The 17,294-nt window shown below is 40.8% G+C and overlaps 1 protein-coding gene across 4 annotated transcripts in view; it reads right to left on the reverse strand.

The window, feature by feature from the left end:
- JMJD1C (jumonji domain containing 1C) overlaps nt 1–17,294 on the reverse strand; it is a 322,463-nt gene that overhangs the window by 77,096 nt on the left and 228,073 nt on the right. For all 4 annotated transcript variants that reach the window (XM_038409078.2, XM_038409080.2, XM_043519474.1 and 1 more), the window contains one exon: nt 9,272–9,377. In XM_038409078.2, coding sequence (XP_038265006.1) covers nt 9,272–9,377 — 106 coding nt within the window. The remainder of the gene's footprint in view (nt 1–9,271; nt 9,378–17,294) is intronic.

The following is a 17,294-nucleotide window of genomic DNA, read 5'->3' on the forward strand; positions in this document are numbered from 1 at the left end:
ATAAGTGTATAGTGTATACTTGGCCTCTCTCTCATCACTACAGGATCTCAATGCGTCACAAACATTAATTTACCTTCTACAACACCTCTGATGAGGAAGGGGTGGTTTTAACCCTATTTTGCAGTTCAGGAGTTGAGGCACAAAGATAAGAGTCAAATGTTTCCACAATTTTGGGAGCTCAATTTGAGAAGTCTAGGACCTGATTTTTAAAATGATTCAGCATTATATTGCACTTGGTATGTTCAAAGCACAGCTCCTATTGACTTCAGTTGCAGCTGTGACTGCTCAGCACTTCTGCAAATCAGACCTCAAGGTCCCAAGTTGGATACCCAGAAAATGAGAAACAGAGTTAGTGGCACCTGTGAAAAAGTATGATTTAAGTGATTTGCTAAATATCACATGGTAACTTTGTGGCAGAAACAGGGATAGTTCTTCCCCCAAAGCAGCTTTCAAGTACCTTAACCAGGAGATCATTCTTTCTCCTTCTGCAACCCACTGCCTCATTCACTACACACCTTCCAAATTCTGCAGCAAAAGCAACAGGGATCCTACAGGCAATAGTGTCCCTCACTACACAACCTTGATTCACCCCAAAGCAGTTCCATCCTGTGCACTGAATGCAGAAGGAGTCCAATGGAAAAAATAGTATGTCATCATGTAATTAAAGACAGTAACATAATGCATATGACAAGGGAACTGAATTAAAGTTGCATGGACAAACTTAATCCTGGCATTTGCTAACTTTTGAGAGCTTGGCATAGCAACCCAAATGTTTTTAACACAGGTTTTTGCCTGCAGTTTCCTCGGGTTTTAAAAGAGCAAACTGAAAAAAACCCAGAAATTTCATCATGCAACATCATACTGACACCCACGATTCATCAGCAGGATTGGAATCTTAGATCCACGACACAGAAGTTTGTCTCTTGAACTAATGGAGCAACTGATAGCAATAGTAGGTTGTCATCCTATATGTGGACCAGCATTAGAGGGAGATGAGACACATACTTTGCCAGTGGATTTCACTGATAATTGCTGACAGCAGAGGAACTATGAGACTCTGGAATCTTGGGTTCCACTCCTCCGTCTGGCAGGGAGCATATCTAGTGGGCAAAGACTCCTCTTCTGCCCATTTTCCCCAAGTTTGACCCTTTTTCTGTCCTGTGCCTTCCAAGAGTTTTCTTGCTCAGCCAGACCTAGTCGCCCCCTGTCCAAATACCAATTCCCTCCTCACTCCCAGACTGTTTGCCCAGCCAATGCCAGTGCTCCTCCTGTACCCTACCTGTCAGATCTATCTCCTCTCCCTCCCTGTGTTCCTCCCCCACTGCTAGTTCACAGAATCAGTCTCATTGTCCAGCCAGTAACAATCTCCACTCCATCCCGCAAGTTCCTCAGAGTTCTTTCCCATAGCCAGTTCCTCCCCGCACCCTGTTCCTTTACTTGGCTCCTGTTCTCCTTTAGTAATCAGTTCAAGTCTCACACCTGCACGCTCCCAGCCCCAGTCTCCTATATTTCCTCTCTCTGACTCCCAGTTCCAGTTTCTTCTACCACTCAGCCCCTAGTCCTAGTGTCCTTGCCCAGCCAGTTCCAATTTCTCTCCCCCTGCCTCTTTATCTCAATCTACTTCCTTTCCCTCTCCCCTACACCAGCTTTTGTGCCCTCTGCATTCACATCAGACAGTTTCCTTCTCCATGCTGCCTGGGTGCCCTCCATATTGGTGCACAAAGCATTCATGTGGTCGGGGTGGGGCCAAGAGGTTTGGATTGTGGGAGGAGGCTCAGGGCTGGGGCAGAGGGTTGGGGTGCAGGGGTGTGAGGGCTCCGGCTGGGGGTGTAGGCTCCGAGGTGGGGCCGGGAATGAGGGATTCACAGTTGGGGCAGAGAATTGGAGCGTGAGGTCAAACTAGCCAGATAATGCTGCCCACTTCTTGTTTACAATGTCACCAGAAAGTAAGAATAAGCGTTCGTATAGGACTTTTGTAGCCAGCATTCCAAGATGCCAGATGCGCTAAAGATTCATATGCCCCTTCATGCTTCGGCCACCACTCCAGAGGACACGCTTCCATGCTCATTAAAAAAATAATGTGTTAAATAAATTTGTGACTGAACTCCTTACGGAAGAATTGTATGTCTACTGCTCCATGGTTTTACCCGCATTCTGCCCTATATTTCATGTTATAGTAGTCTCAGATGATGAGTCAGCACATTGTTCGTTTTCAGAACACTTTCACTGCAGATTTGACAAAATGCAAAGAAGGTACCAATGTGAAATCTCTAAAGATGGCTACAAGCACTCGACCCAAGGTTAAGGAGTCTAAATCTGAGAGAGACAAGATGTGAAGCATGCTTTCAGAAGTCTTAAAAGAGCAACACTACAATATGGAAATTACAGAACCCAAAACACTAAAAAAGAAAATCAGCCTTCTGCTGGTAGCATCTGACTCAGGATGAAAATGAACATATGTTGGTCCGCACTGCTTTGGATTGTTATCAAGCAGAACCTGTCATCAGCATGGATGCATGTCCTCCGGAATGGTGGCTGAAGCATGAAGGGACATATGAATCTTTAGCACATTTGGCACGAAAATACCTTGCAATGCTGGCTACAAAAGTGCCATGCGAACGCCTGTTCCCACTTTCTGGTGACATTGTAAACAAGAAGCGGGCAGCATTATCTCACATAAATGTAAACTAACTTGTTTGTCTTAGTGATTGGCTGAACAAAAAGTAGGACTGAGTGGACTTTTAGGATCTAAAGTTTACATTGTTTTATTTTTCAATGAAGTTATTTTTTGTACATAATTCTACATTTGTAAGTTCAACTTTCATGATAAAGAGATTGCACTACAGTACTTGAAAAATACTATTTCTTTTTTATTTTTTTACAGTGCAAATATTTGTAATCAGAAATAAATATTAAGTGAGCACTGTACACTTGGTATTCTGTGTTGTAATTGAAATCAATATGTTTGAAAATGTAGAAAACATTCAAAACATATTTAAATAAATGATATTTTTAATCACGTAATTAACCGCAATTACTTTTTTAATTGTGCGATTAATTGCAATTAGTTTTTTAAAATCACTTGACACACTACTAATATGATACTGAATATAATTTTGTTTCAAATGGAACCATAGAATCATAGAAAATTACGGTTGGAAGAGGAGGTTCCAGGAGGTCATCTAGTCCAACCCCCTGCTTGAAGCAGGGCCAACCCAACTAAATCATCCCAGCCAGGGCTTTGTCAAGCCGGGTCTTAAAAACCTCTAAGGATGGAGATTCCATCACCTCCCTAGGTAACCCATTCCAGTGCTTCACCACCCTCATAGTGAAATAATTTTTCCTAATATCCAACCTAGACCTCCCTCACTGCAACTTGAGACCATTGTTTCTTGTTCTGTCATCTGCGACCATTGAGCACAGCTTAGCTCCATCCTCTTTGGAAGCCCCCCTTCAGGCAATTGAAGGCTGCTATCAAATCCCCGCTCACTCTTCTCTTCTGCAGACTAAATAACCCCAGTTCCCTCAGCCTTTCCTCGTAAGTCATGTGCCCCAGCCCCCTAATCATTTTCATTGCCCTCCACTGGACTCTCTCCAATTTGTCCACATCCCTTCTGTAGTGCGGGGACTAACACTGGACACAATACTCCAGGTGTGGCCTCACCAGTGCTGAACAGAAGGGATCACTTCCCTCGATCTGCTGGCAATACTCCTACTAATACAGCCCAATGTGCTGTTGGCCTTCTTGGCAACAAGGGCACATTGCTGACTCATATCCATCAGAGAAATCAGACGAAGGTTTTTAACCATCAGAGGAGTGAAGTTTTGGAATAACCTTCAAAGGGAAGCAGTGGGGGCAAAAGATCTATCTGGTTTTAAGATTCTACTCGATAAGTTTATGGAGGAGATGGTATGATGGGATAATGGGATTTTGGTAAGTAATTGATCTTTAAATATTCAGGGTAAATAGGCCAAATCCCCTGAGATGGGATATTAGATGGATGGGATCTGATTTACTATAGAAAACTCTTTCCTGGGTATCTGGCTGGTGAATCTTGCCCATGTGCTCAGGGTTTGGCTGATTGCCATATTTGGGGTTGGGAGGGAGTTTTCCTCCAGGGCAGATTGGAGAGGCCCTGGAGGTTTTTTTGCCTTCCTCTGTAGCATGGGGCATGGTTGACTGGAGGGAGGCTTCTCTGCTCCTTGAAGTTTTGAACCATGATTTGAGGACTTCAATAGCTCAGACATGGGTGAGGTTTTTCATAGGAGTGGGTGGGTGACATTCTGTGGCCTGCGCTGTGCAGGAGGTCAGACTAGATGATCAGAATGGTCCCTTCTGACCTTAGTATCTATGAATCTATATCCAGTTTCTCATCCACTGTAATCCCCAGGTCCTTTTCTGCAGAACTGCTGCTTAGCCAGTCGGTCCCCAGCCTGTAGCGGTGCATGGGATTCTTCCTTCTTAAGTGCAGGACTCTGCACTTATCCTGGTTGAACCTCATCAGATTTCTTTTGGCTCAATCCTCCAATTTGTCTCGGTCACTCTGGACCCTATGCTTACCCTCCAGCATATCTACCTCTCCCCCATCTTAGTGCAAACTTGCTGAGGGTGCAATTCATCCCGTCATCCAGATCATTAATAAAGATGTTGAACAAAACCAGCCCTAGGACCGGGGCCCAGGTCCAGCCCCAGGACCGGGATGCTGGCTTTCTAAACCATACAAAACGTTGTGAACTGGATCTCTAAATTACAGGAGCAAAACTTCTTTGGGGAAAACAAGGGATTCTACTCTGAAGCTGAATCAAAGTACAACCGCAAAACTATCTGGTACGAATGCTCTCTACCTATTTCTCCATCTCTAATTTCATCATCTATCACATTTTCATGTCAGTGCAAGATTGTTCCTTTAAAAATATTGGTGAGGGCTTTTTCCTGTCTTGTTTTAAATGTCCCAGGTAAGAGGCCTTCCACCACTTCCCCTGGAAAACTTGCAAGTGAATACATTTAGCTGTTTTAGAAGGTTTTTCCAGATATTTAATATAACTGCCAATGGTGTGTCTAACGTGCCATTGCTTTCTGTTATACTTCTTTGTAGCATACCACCATAAATAATACTCTCCCCTCCTCTTTGGTGTGTATACTCCTCATATATTTATAAACTGTTATTACCACACCTCTTCCTAATTGTCATTCACACAAACTTAACAAATTTAGATTTCTGAATCTTCTATTTTAAATCGGTCCTTTTAGCCTCTTTTTGTTGCTCCTCACAACTCCAATTTGCATAAAGCTTTCTGGTATACAGGTGCCCAGAACTGAATGCAATCCTTCAGTGTGTCAGAGAAATTACTATCTCTTCTTCATTCTGAGATGCCAAGGCCATATGCATGCACCCAAAATTGCATCCACTTTTTATGCTACCTTCTCTTTTTGCAAATTCCCTTTGAATCTGCAGCGCACTGTCACATCTATCTCTTTTTGGAAATATCGCTTTTGAAGTTTGCCCTACATTTTGAATATCTGTGTTTAAATTACTTTATTTTGTATGTAGTATTGTAGCTTGGAATTTTTCCAACACGCTCTCATAAGTTTTGGCCCATAGTTCTTTATTAGTAGTATTACAGCAGCTCCCAGAGGCTCCACTCTAATCTGGGTGTTCCTTGGATGAGGCATTATACGAACAGAGACAGCCCATGTCCTGAGAGTTTTTCAGTCTAAATTAAGGAAAAATACAACAAGTGCACATAAACAGAAGAAGCAGCAGCAGAGAGGAAAGACAACGGTAAAAGTGACAGTAGCACATGATTACACTGACTAACTAGGAGCATAATTTGAACATTTCCAGTCTTTTTTTTTTTTTTTTAAGACAATATCATCAGTAATCCCTGTTGGCCATTTGTCTGACGGCAATTTACCGTAGGGGTCATGGCAGAAATGGATTGTGAGGAGGGATCTAAAGGATGAAGTAGTGGCTTTATGGATTATTTCAGGAAAGGCATCCTATGCAATAGGGGGACAGAATGAACATGCTTGGACAAACAAATGATTACGGTTCTCATTGTCAGCAGAATAGAGAAGCAACAAGGAGGCACAAAAGCATATAATGGGGGGTGTAGGGGGGCGCTACACTGTAACTACCTTAAAGCAGATGTGGGCAAACTACAGCCTGCGGGCCACATGTGGCCCAGGGGACCCTCAGCTCCTGGCTCGCAAGGCTAGCCTCCAGCCCCTCCCCCGCTGTTGCCCCTCCCCTGCAGCCTCAGCTCACTATGCCACTGGCACAATGCTTTGGGCAGCGCTGCTGCAGAGCCCAGCCTGACCTAGTGCTCTGCTGCGTGGCTGGTTCCAGCCAGAAGGCACGGCTGTAGCGCCGCCAGCCACCAGTGCTCCAGGCAATGCGGTAAGGGGGCAGGAAGCAAGGGGGTTGGATAGAGGGCAGGGGAGTTCAGGGAGGGTGGTCAGGGGGTGGGCGTGTGGATAGGGTCAGGGCGGTCAGAGGATGGGGAACAGCAGGGTTGAATGGGGCAGGGTTCCCAGCGGGACAGTCAGGAAGGAGAGGGGGGTTGGATAAAGCGGTGGTGGTGCCAGGGAGGCCATCAAGGAACAGGGGGGGTTGGATGGGGCAGGAGTCCTGGGGGCAGGGGAGAGAGGGGACCGTCAGGGGGTGAGAAGCGAGGGAGGAGCGATGGGGAAGGGGGCCGGGCCATGCTTGGCTGTTTGGGGAGGCACAGCCTCCCCTAAATGGCCCTCCATACAATTTCCGAAACCCGATGCAGCCCTTGGGCCAAAATGTTTGCCCACCCCTGCCTTAAAGACTTGAATAACAAACTTATGATTTGATGTGGTGGTGAAGAGAGCCAGTGGAAGGACTCAGGGGGATAACACATTCACAATGATGAAACAGGAAGAGACTCAGAAACAGCATTTGAATAGACCTGAGGAGCAAGGTGCATGTCACGAAGGCCAGGGAACAGGCAGTTGCAAGAGTCGAAAAGGAAAACGATAAAAGCTGGATGACAATTTTAGACATACTGTATGCACAGAAAGAAAAAGGATGGATCTTGGAAATTTTACTGAAAAAGAAGCAGAAGGATTTAAATACAACCTCACTGTGTGAGTTTAAACACAGGGCAGATTTGAAGATGCTGCCCAGTTATGGGCCTGAGTGAGTTCGGAGACAGGTGATGCTGACTTGATAAAGAACGACAGACAACAGAGGGGAGGAAAGGGAAGATGAGTTCATTTTAATAAAATAAGATTAAGCTATTGTAATGTGCTCTCCATGGGGTTACCCTTAAAATAATTCAGAGACTGAAGCTGATAGAGAACGTAATGTCTCGCTTTATTGGGTAGGCCACGTTGCTGGGAGCATATGCTACTAGCGCTCCGTAAACTGCATTGGCTGTCTACTGGTCTCTGCACAAAGTTTAAGGTGCTGGTTATCACCTACAAAAGCCCTAAATGGCCTAGAATATGGCTAACTGAGAAACAACCTCTCCCCATGCCACACCTCCACAGCTGTGATCAGCGGAGGTACTTGAGCTAGAATCCCCTTCATTATTAAAAAAAAAAAAAGGGGGATTGATGGCAAGGCATTCGCTATGAGAGGTCTGAGGCTCTGGAACTTGCTCCAAGCCTTGGTTGGAAACAGCCTGAATTTGATGACCTTCTGGGCATGCTGCAAAAACATGTTTCATAGAGTTTTTGACAAGGGTAAACTTCCTGGAATGATGAAGGGATGAAAAAGGAGCTTTTTTGTAGGGGACAGGCTTGCAGAGTTTCTTTTGAACAATTATTTTAATGATGTTAGTGTTTTGTTGTATTATGTGGTTGGGGTGCCTGTAGACTTATATAGGTGTGTTTTTATTATATTCAAAATAAAATGAATAAGTAGAACGAATTCAGTTTTAGTTCCCTTTGTATTTGGCCCTAACTTGAGTTCATGCTACTCCAAATCCATTATCTTCTGCAAATTTAATCAGCACACTGTAAACTCCCTCTTCCAGATCACGTAATATTAAATCTAATACTGACCCTAGTGTCACCACACTAGATACTTCCTCCACAATTGAGTACATTGTCTATTTCAGTACTCTGTTTGTCATCCATTAGCCAGCATGCCATCCATGGAATAGCAATCATGTCTAAGCAAATCAAATTCAGCAAGCACGAAGATATCAAATGTTTTACTAAAATTCAGATATTAGACCTATTGTGTTCCCTTCATCCACTAATTTTGTAATTTTACCAAGCAGCGATGAAGTTTGGCATGATTTGTTCTTAAAAATTCTAGCTTGCTTATGCTCATACTTTTAATTTCGTCTGGTTGTTTTGAACATTTTTTCCCTCAAACTTTGTATTGTCATTTAACTTGGGATTTACTTCTTGATCTTACGAACGCTTACATGACTATAGTAAATGTATGGGACATTAGAATGATTTATTAGCAAAGTTGCTCCAAATAATCCCCTCCCCCTACTTCACATTAGCTTTCACAAAACTTCCATTTTACAAACTAGAAAACCAACAACTTCATGAATTAGCAGCAACTATAGGAATGCGGACTGAGAGTTACAAAACCTCAACAATTTGAAAGCCACATGTCAAAATCTCAGCAGGCCCTCATACAGTACAAAATCTGAGAGTGTTTCAAATATAGTTACCTCAATATAATAGTAACTGGTTGGAAAGAAGCACAGTTGTAAATGGCAGGCCATTGTTATTAGAGCTGAGCAGTTCTAACGGAAATCAATTGTACTTCTGACTAACAGTTTGTTATCCCAAAGAATGTTTCCTTCTTTAGAGCACATAACAGTATAGCGTGGACTAAAAAGAAAACGTGGTTATTCTTTATTGATTAAGGCACCATCACTAGTCTCAACACCAAAATCATAAATAAAACGTCCAACGTTCTGCCTGATAGTATTATTAAACTGCTGCATAACAATTAAGGAGTGTGACCCAAATTTAAAAAAAAAAAAAATCTGTGCATGAACATTTACATATATGCTTTTGAAAATGTGGGTGTATATTTACATCATAGCTTTTTTCCCAATTGTGTTTTGTTTTTTTAACAAACTATTTTCAAAGGGCCTAGTTAGAAAAGTTCAACTGTGTGAGATATGCTCTATAATAATAGCACTTAGGGATAAATGCCATCCAACCTAGTGCTTTAAAATAGCTACACACACACACACACACACACACACACACACACACGAAAAACAAAACAAAAAAAGAAATACAAAACACACATATTTCTCAAATTACCTTGCATAAAAATCTCCTGAACCTTCTGTTCTTTTACCCAGACTTTTACTTCCTCGTGAAGCTGCGGGTTGTCCCTGAGAACTGGGTTTAGACTGTCTACGTCGTCCTAGATATTTAAAAAAGAACCATATGTTATGTTTATTCATAACGTTTATGATGTTTATCTTTTTAAACACATTCCAAAGTACAATTTGAAACAAGACTGTAAAATGTATTGATTCAATACAAATCCATGCGTTATTTTTAGAAAAATCTCATACGTGCAAGCTGTATGTGTTAGTAGTAAGAGTGATTTTCATGAGGAAAAAAGTACACTGGATCCCATACATGGTCAGACTTACAAGCTATTAATAGACTCACACTTTCATAAATAAGGCCTTCCCTATAACCTAATGTTACCCTATAAAGAGTTCAATGTTTACAAGAACACGGTAACATTTGTTTCAACAAAGTGGCGTTAAAATCAGAAGCCTGAAATGTCCAATTCATATTTTTTTATACACACACACTGCAAGAGAGAATTTAAATATTTATACCAACATATAAATGTGTATATGTAAGAAAAGAAAACTACTATCGCTAGTTTTTAATACTACACAGAACCTGGTAAACGGTCTTGATTGAAATAAGACATATTTCAGTTTTGGTCCAAACTCTCATTAACAAAGATTTTATTTTAAAATAAATTCTCTTTACAATGTACATCTTTGAGTTGATCAGAAATCCATATTTGGTGGCACTGTCCTCAAAGGGGAAGATCTAGACACAAATTAACATTTTTTTCCCTGTACTTAGGAACATTGTTTATTCAGTCATGGGATCTACTACAACCTGTCAATTCACCTCTGGACTCTGATATTTCTCTCTCTCTCTCTCTCTCTCTCTCTCTCAAAGCACAATTACTACTCCTAATGCATCCGATGAAGTGAGCTGTAGCTCACGAAAGCCTATGCTCAAATAAATTTGTTAGTCTCTAAGGTGCCACAAGTACTCCTTTTCTTTTTACTCCTGAATCAGTGGCAGGAGCCCTAGAGTAACTGGAAGGAACAACAGCCATAGTTGGTGGATCTTTGAGAAGTACATTGGCAGATCTTGGAAACAGTGGACAGAAGGTACATGTAGTTGTGTGAAGAGGCCCCCATAGAGAGAGAAAATAATTAGAGAGATCCTCAGCACATAGGTTATAAAATATTTTAACAATAACTGCCTGTTGCCTTTTAAAGTCTGCTTGTTAGCATTTAAAAATGTTTTCCTTCACCTATACCTTCCTGCTTCCTTCCTCTCAACTTTTTATCCTTAGAATGGGAATAAGGATGTGTGAAGAATCTAATTAGAGATCCAAAATATGACACAGACTTGGAAAACTGAAAATCTGTCTCCCACCCACAGTACTGCATAGGCTTCAACTCTTATACCTCTGCCCCCACACAAAGCTTACTCCACTTGACATTTTATTACATGTCTCCAATTCATTAAACATGAGGTCACAGCAACAAAATAAAAGACAATATGTGAAACCTATATAAGAAACCACTTGTCCTCTAAGAGATCACCCAAAATATCTCCAAATGCATTAATCCACAAAAATAAAGTATACCTTGAGAAAAATATCCTGAAAACTAGGGTTTTGACAGTACATACTTTCTGTTATTGCCTTCTTGTATTTATATAAAGTAATCACATGAAAAGATACCTTTTTAAACAGAAAAGAGTACATTTGAACAAGTTCATTCAGATTGGTCACCCTTTAATAAAGACTGCCCTGCATACAGTCCTATAAGCATTTAATATAGAAAGTTATTCTCTACACAGCATTGACATGTTGGAATGTTTAATACACTCTCGGTAACCATTGTAAAATAAAGCTTCTACTTCGAGCTATGAACTTTCAATTATTATACACACAATTAAAATAATGCTCAATAAAAATCACTATGTCAAGGAGAAATTCTAATAAAAGAATTTAAGATCAGTATGTCAGGAAATTCAAAGTAATGGTATCCACAACCACCACAACTCTACCCCCTTATGCATGTGTTGTACTTCTGTATATTCAGTTAAATGTGTATGCCAAGTGGCTGAATTATGTTTTTTGTAGTCCATCTTACCTTTGAATTTCCTGATTTTTTTCATTCACTTGGTCATACATTCAAATGAAATAACGTGTTTTGGAGCTAAACACATTAGTGCTTCATTGCACCCTACAAGAAAGGCTGGTAGAGAGCACAACAGGAAGGCCATCAGACTTGCACTTCCTCAATTCCTTTTTAAGATGGCATTGCAGGTGGTGAAGTTGATCTGGAATTATCTGGTTTTACTTCTTAGCAGTGTACTTTCCTAAAGAAAAAAATATAATCCCATTTACCCTATAAAGGTACTTCCCGTGATTGGGTCAAGACAGCACAGATCTTGGATTCTTACTTCCTTCTTAGCTAGACTGACGACCAGTCAAATTGTAGAATATTCATGCCCTCTATAGTTCTTCTCTGCCAATTTCCACAGTTTGAGTTCTTCTGTTCTGAAAGAAAATGTGTTAGTCTTGTTACCTCCCAATCCAAGATTAGTCTTCCCTCAGTCCTGGAACTCAAGATTCCTCTGAGTGGATGTCTGTGCTGGCTTGCCACTGTCACAAAAAGCAAATCATCATATAAATGGGATTATAATTTTTCCTTCTGAGTTGACTATAGCAGAATCTCTGCATTCTTAATACAGTAGCAGCATCTCATAAAAGAGGAGGACTAGACTAAATACTGGCAAGAGAATGTGCCCCAGAGCCACAGAAAGGAAGGACGGGAATGGAGAAGTAGTATTCCCATGCTTACTCTCCTTCCAGAAGACAGTTGCATAAAGTAGCATGGCCATAACCAACCTGTGGATGAAGGCTGAATGAACTCCTCCCAGGTCATGCAAGGTTTTACAGAGCTCATCTGCTGTTACCACTTCCACCCCACCAAGATGTGGACACAGCTCTAGTGGAGTGGTTTTCTTCCTACCTGAGCAAAAATTATTTGACTTACCTATTTGCCTCTTGGATTCAGATTCTGACCCATTGTGTGATGACACACTGCAAAGTTTTTAGGACATTCCTGAAATTTTTGAACAATGCAAGGGAGTCCATTTTCCTAAAAGATCTTAAGTAAATGTTCCAAAGGTCTTCTGAGAACATGAGTATACTTATGCCATAGTATCTCCTTTCTTACAATGTGGTGGAGCAGGCTGGAATTGCGAGCTATACTTCCATAATTCCATTTTAACCAGGCACCCTCCTGCTTTTCCCAGTAGCAGGAATGGAAAGGTCAGGCACTGTAAGACTGCAGGAGCACAGAGTATGTTTGAGTGCTGAGACAGACAGCACAAGAACCAACGGTTTCTTTGTCCGAGAAAGCATTTTCAGGCTCCAAATACATAACAAGGCATCCAAGATAGTTGACAGGCAGCTACAGATTACGTGTCCTACTTCAGATATCTTTTGAGTCAGGAATCAAACTTAGGAACTTGAAGGTGACCCAAAGAGACAAATTGTGGGGAGAGCCCACAAAACAGCAATATTCTTCCAAGCTCCACCCACAAACCAAATTCTGTGCACCTGAGATACCAAAATGTGATTCTTCATATTGTTCAAAATATAATGCAGGAGTCCATATCCTTAGTGGACCCTTGAGCTTGACCCCCTAGTGGGTCTCAGGTGCCCTGCTTCATTCCTTCTTGATTTGAGAAGCAGTAGAAAGGATGCGAGGTTGAAGTGGTGATACTCACCTAACTGCCAGATACTTGTGGTACCAAAATAAGATGTCATGTACAGTAGATTGAAGATAGTCAAAACTTCTATTAAATCTTTCCTCCCACATACAAAACAGTGACATTGTCTAAACAGAGATTTTCATGAAGAAGTTTCCGTTGTCAGAAGACAGGATACTGGGCTAGTTGAACCACTGGTCGGACCCAGAATGGCCATTCTTATGACATTTGAATTAACACCTCATTGAAATAACAGGGGCTTCTTCACATTTTCAAGCTCTACTTCACAACTGTAATGGCTAGAGACTGATTTTGTTTTAAAATGAAAACAAACTCTGGAGCTCAAGATGGCAACTCAGAGTAAATGGAGTAGTAGTATATATCCACATCACTGCCCAATTTGAGCCCCGCTTTGAGGGCTTTAAAATTCTCCAATTACTGTCAATTCTTCCTGTCTGACCAAGGAGGAGGGAAGATCCCATAGTCTCAGTAATGGAAAAACAGCCGAAGTTAAAATGTATTCTATATATCAGTGTTTCCCAAACTGTGTTCTGAGGAACACTGGTGTTCTGCACGATGTGAATAGGTGTTCCATGAAAGAATCGTAATTAAAAAAAAGGGGGGGGGGGTCTTGCACTTGATTTTTGTACTACTTTATACATGCTTTCCAGTTAGAAATTGTTCAAGTTATTTTAAATTTGTATTTTTGCTTTGTTTTATAAAATAAAATAAAATATATTTGAGCATAAATAACATGATTTTTTAATTGAAAACCAAACAACTACAAAATAATACTGCAAGTGTTCAGTAAATATATATGAGGTATTCCGTGGCCAAAAAAGTTTGGGAAAGGCTGCGATATAATACAAGCACCTGAAAAGTGGACATAGAAAGTGCCTTCCTCAAATCACAATATTGAAACACAATGCTTTAGTTCATGAAGGACATTTTCTTTGTAACAATAAGAACTCATTTCAGTTGCAGTATTTCACCAAAAAAAGACTAAGTAGATTTTGCAGTCTTCACAGAGGTCAGCACCACATTAGTCCTTGCCATCTGTGGTTTAATTAACTACAGCTTCCTCTTATTGCTTAGAGATTTTCAGATGATTTAAGACATGAATTAAATAAAAACTGGTGTGTAACACACTTGAAAAATATGTTTACAATGTTATATTCACCAAGTGCTACATGAGAAAACAAGCATTTCCTAAATATTAACTTCCACATATTCAGATGAGACCCCAGTATCACGTGAATTCAGCAGTCAGCGAGCCAAATTCAACTCTGGTGATAATTTACATGAAGAGATTAATTTGTCCCACTGACTCCAGGGATAGTCAGAGTACAGACATATTAAGTATTTCAAAAGCTCGAAGTTTTAGTCTGTTGATCAGATAAAAATTAGGGCTGTCAAGTAACTGCAGTTAACACATGCGATTAACTTTAAAAATTAATAGTGATTAATCGCAGTTTTAATTGCACTGTTAAACAGAATACCAACTGAAATTTATTAAATATTTTGGATGTTTTTCTACTTTTTCATATATATCGTATTCTATGTTAATTGAAATCAAAGTGTATATTTTAATTACAAATATTTGCACTGTAAAAATGATAAAAGAAATAGAATTTTTCAATTCACCTCATACAAGTACAGTAGTGCAATCTTTCTTGTGAAAGTGCAACTTACCAATGTAGATTTTTTTGTGTTACATAACTGCACTCAAAACCAAAACAATGTAAATGTAAATTTCAGAGCCTACAAGTCCACTCAGTCCTACTTCTTTTTCAGCCATTTTACATTTACAAGAGATAATGCTGCCCTCTCCTTATTTACAATGTCACCAGAAACTGAGAACAGACATTTGCATGGCACTTTTGTAGCCAATATTGCAAGGTATTTACATGGCAGATATGCTAAATATCCGTATGAACCTTTGTGCTTCAGCCACCATTCCAGAGGACATGCTTCCATTTTGATGATGCTTGTTAAAAAAATGTGTTAATTAAATGTGCAACTGAAGTCCATGTGGGAGAATTGTATGTCTCCTGCTCTATTTTACACTCATTCTGCCATATATTTCATGTTATAGAAGTCTCAGATGACCCAGCACGTTGTTCATTTTAAGAACACTTTCACTGTAGATTTGACGAAATGCAAAGAAGGTACCAATGTGAGATTTCTAAAGATAGCTACAGCATTTGACCCAAGGTTTAAGAATCTGAAGTGCCTTCCAAAATCTGAGAAAGACGAGGTGTGGAGCATGCTTTCAAAAGTCTTAAAAGAGCAACACTCCAATGCGAAAACTACAGAACCCGAACCACCAAAAAAGAAAATCAACCTTCTGTTACTGGCATCTGATTCAGATAATTCACATGAACATGCATCGGTCCACACTGCTTCAGATCATTACTGAGCAGAACCCGTCATCAGCATGGACACATGTCTTCTGGAATGGTGGCTGAAGCATGAAGGGACATATGAATCTTTAGTGCATCTGTCATGTAAATAACCTTGTGATGCTGGCTACAAAAGTGCCATGCGAACGCCTGTTCTCACTTTCAGGTGACATTGTAAACAAGAAGCAGGCAGCATTATCTCCTGCAAATGTACACAAACTTGTTTGTCTGAGTGACTGGCTGAACAATGAGTAGGACTGAGTGGACTTGCAGACTCTAAAATTTTAAATTGTTTTATTTTTGAATGCAGGTTTTTTTGTACATAATTCTACATTTGTGAGTTCAACTTCCATGATAAAGAGCTAGCATTACAGTACTTGTATTAGGTGAATTGAAAAATACTATTTCTTTTGTTTTTTACAGTGCAAATACTTGTAATCAAAAATAAATATAAAATGAGCACTGTATACTTTGTATTCTGTGTTGTAATTAAAATCAATATACATGTCTACCCCGACACAACGTGGTCCTCAGGAGGGGGAAGGTCCCGCACTCACCAGTGGCGGGAAGAGGAGCGCCGCGGCTGGGAGCTGGCGGAGTGGACTGGGCTGGGGCCAAGCTGCTTCGCTTCCACCGCTGCCGGTGAGTGCGGGGGTGGGGGGGGCTATCCCTTCCCCCAAGCCCCCTCCCCTGAGCCCCCCCGCTAATCCCCCGGGCCACTCTGGGACTGCGGGGCCTCCAAAAGTGCCCCCCACAGCTCCTGCCTCCCAGACCCTCGGGGGGGGGGGAAGCCCGTTACCACTCCCGAGACCCTCTGCTCCTTATCCAACCCCTCAGCCCCGGCCCAGCCCCCTTAACACATTGCTCAGAGCAGCGTATTGGAGCTTTACCGCATTGTATGCAAACCCATGTTATATTGGGTTGCGTTATATCGGGGTAGAGGTGTATTTGAAAATGTAGAAAAATGCAAAAATATTTAAATGGCATTTTATTATTGTTACAGTGCAATTAATTGGGATTTTTTTAATTGCTTGACAGCCCTAATAAAAACTCTTTCCATGTCAGAAATATTTTCTATCCAATGTTCTCTACAACATATACCACCACTTACAAAAACAACTATCAACATTACACTTCACATTATTCAGTTTACACAACTAACTTACAGTGTTTAGTTTTACATGGTATTGTTATCTCTATCCCTTTGCATTACCCCAAGACACACAATGACAACAAAGGGTTTCTGAAGGAACACAATATAGTTTTAACACAAGTTTAATAATAAGCAATTATCTATATTATTTTTTTTTCTTAAATCCTGACAGAGGTGTTTTCTTGCTATCTCAATGTGTGGAGTAGGTAAAGACTCAGATAAAAATTAGCTGGCTTAAGATCATTTGGGCAGAAGCAGTTATTTGCACAGGAATCATTTTTAAGAATCTACAAGGACTATAACTGCATCCTTAGATACAGATGCCTGTCCAAACTGTCAAAGCTGTCTTCACTCTCAGGAACTTATTGGATTTAAAGCTCTTTCTAGATTTTCAGAGAGCAATGGCAGCAACAAGTGTCATCTTTAATATTCAAACTGCTGAATGCTAGCATCCTTTCCTCTTGGATGCAAATTTTGTCATCAAAATATAACAGTTGGATTGGATACCAAGAAATTTTTAGCAGCAGGCCCCTCCTACAGAAAAATCAAAATGACCTCCTTCTCCCACCCTCCAAATTTCTATTTAGTTCTCAGCCTTTTCAGAAGATGAACTCCTCCTTTCCTTACTGCCCCTTGTTAGCTGGATCTCCACCTCCCTTCTCTTTTTACCCCTCCGTTTTCTCTTTGCTGGCTGGATGCTCCCCATCATCATCTTTTTTGATGGTTGTAA

The sequence above is a fragment of the Dermochelys coriacea genome, chromosome 7, assembly GCF_009764565.3.
Source record: "Dermochelys coriacea isolate rDerCor1 chromosome 7, rDerCor1.pri.v4, whole genome shotgun sequence".
NCBI classification, from domain to species: Eukaryota; Metazoa; Chordata; order Testudines; family Dermochelyidae; genus Dermochelys; species Dermochelys coriacea.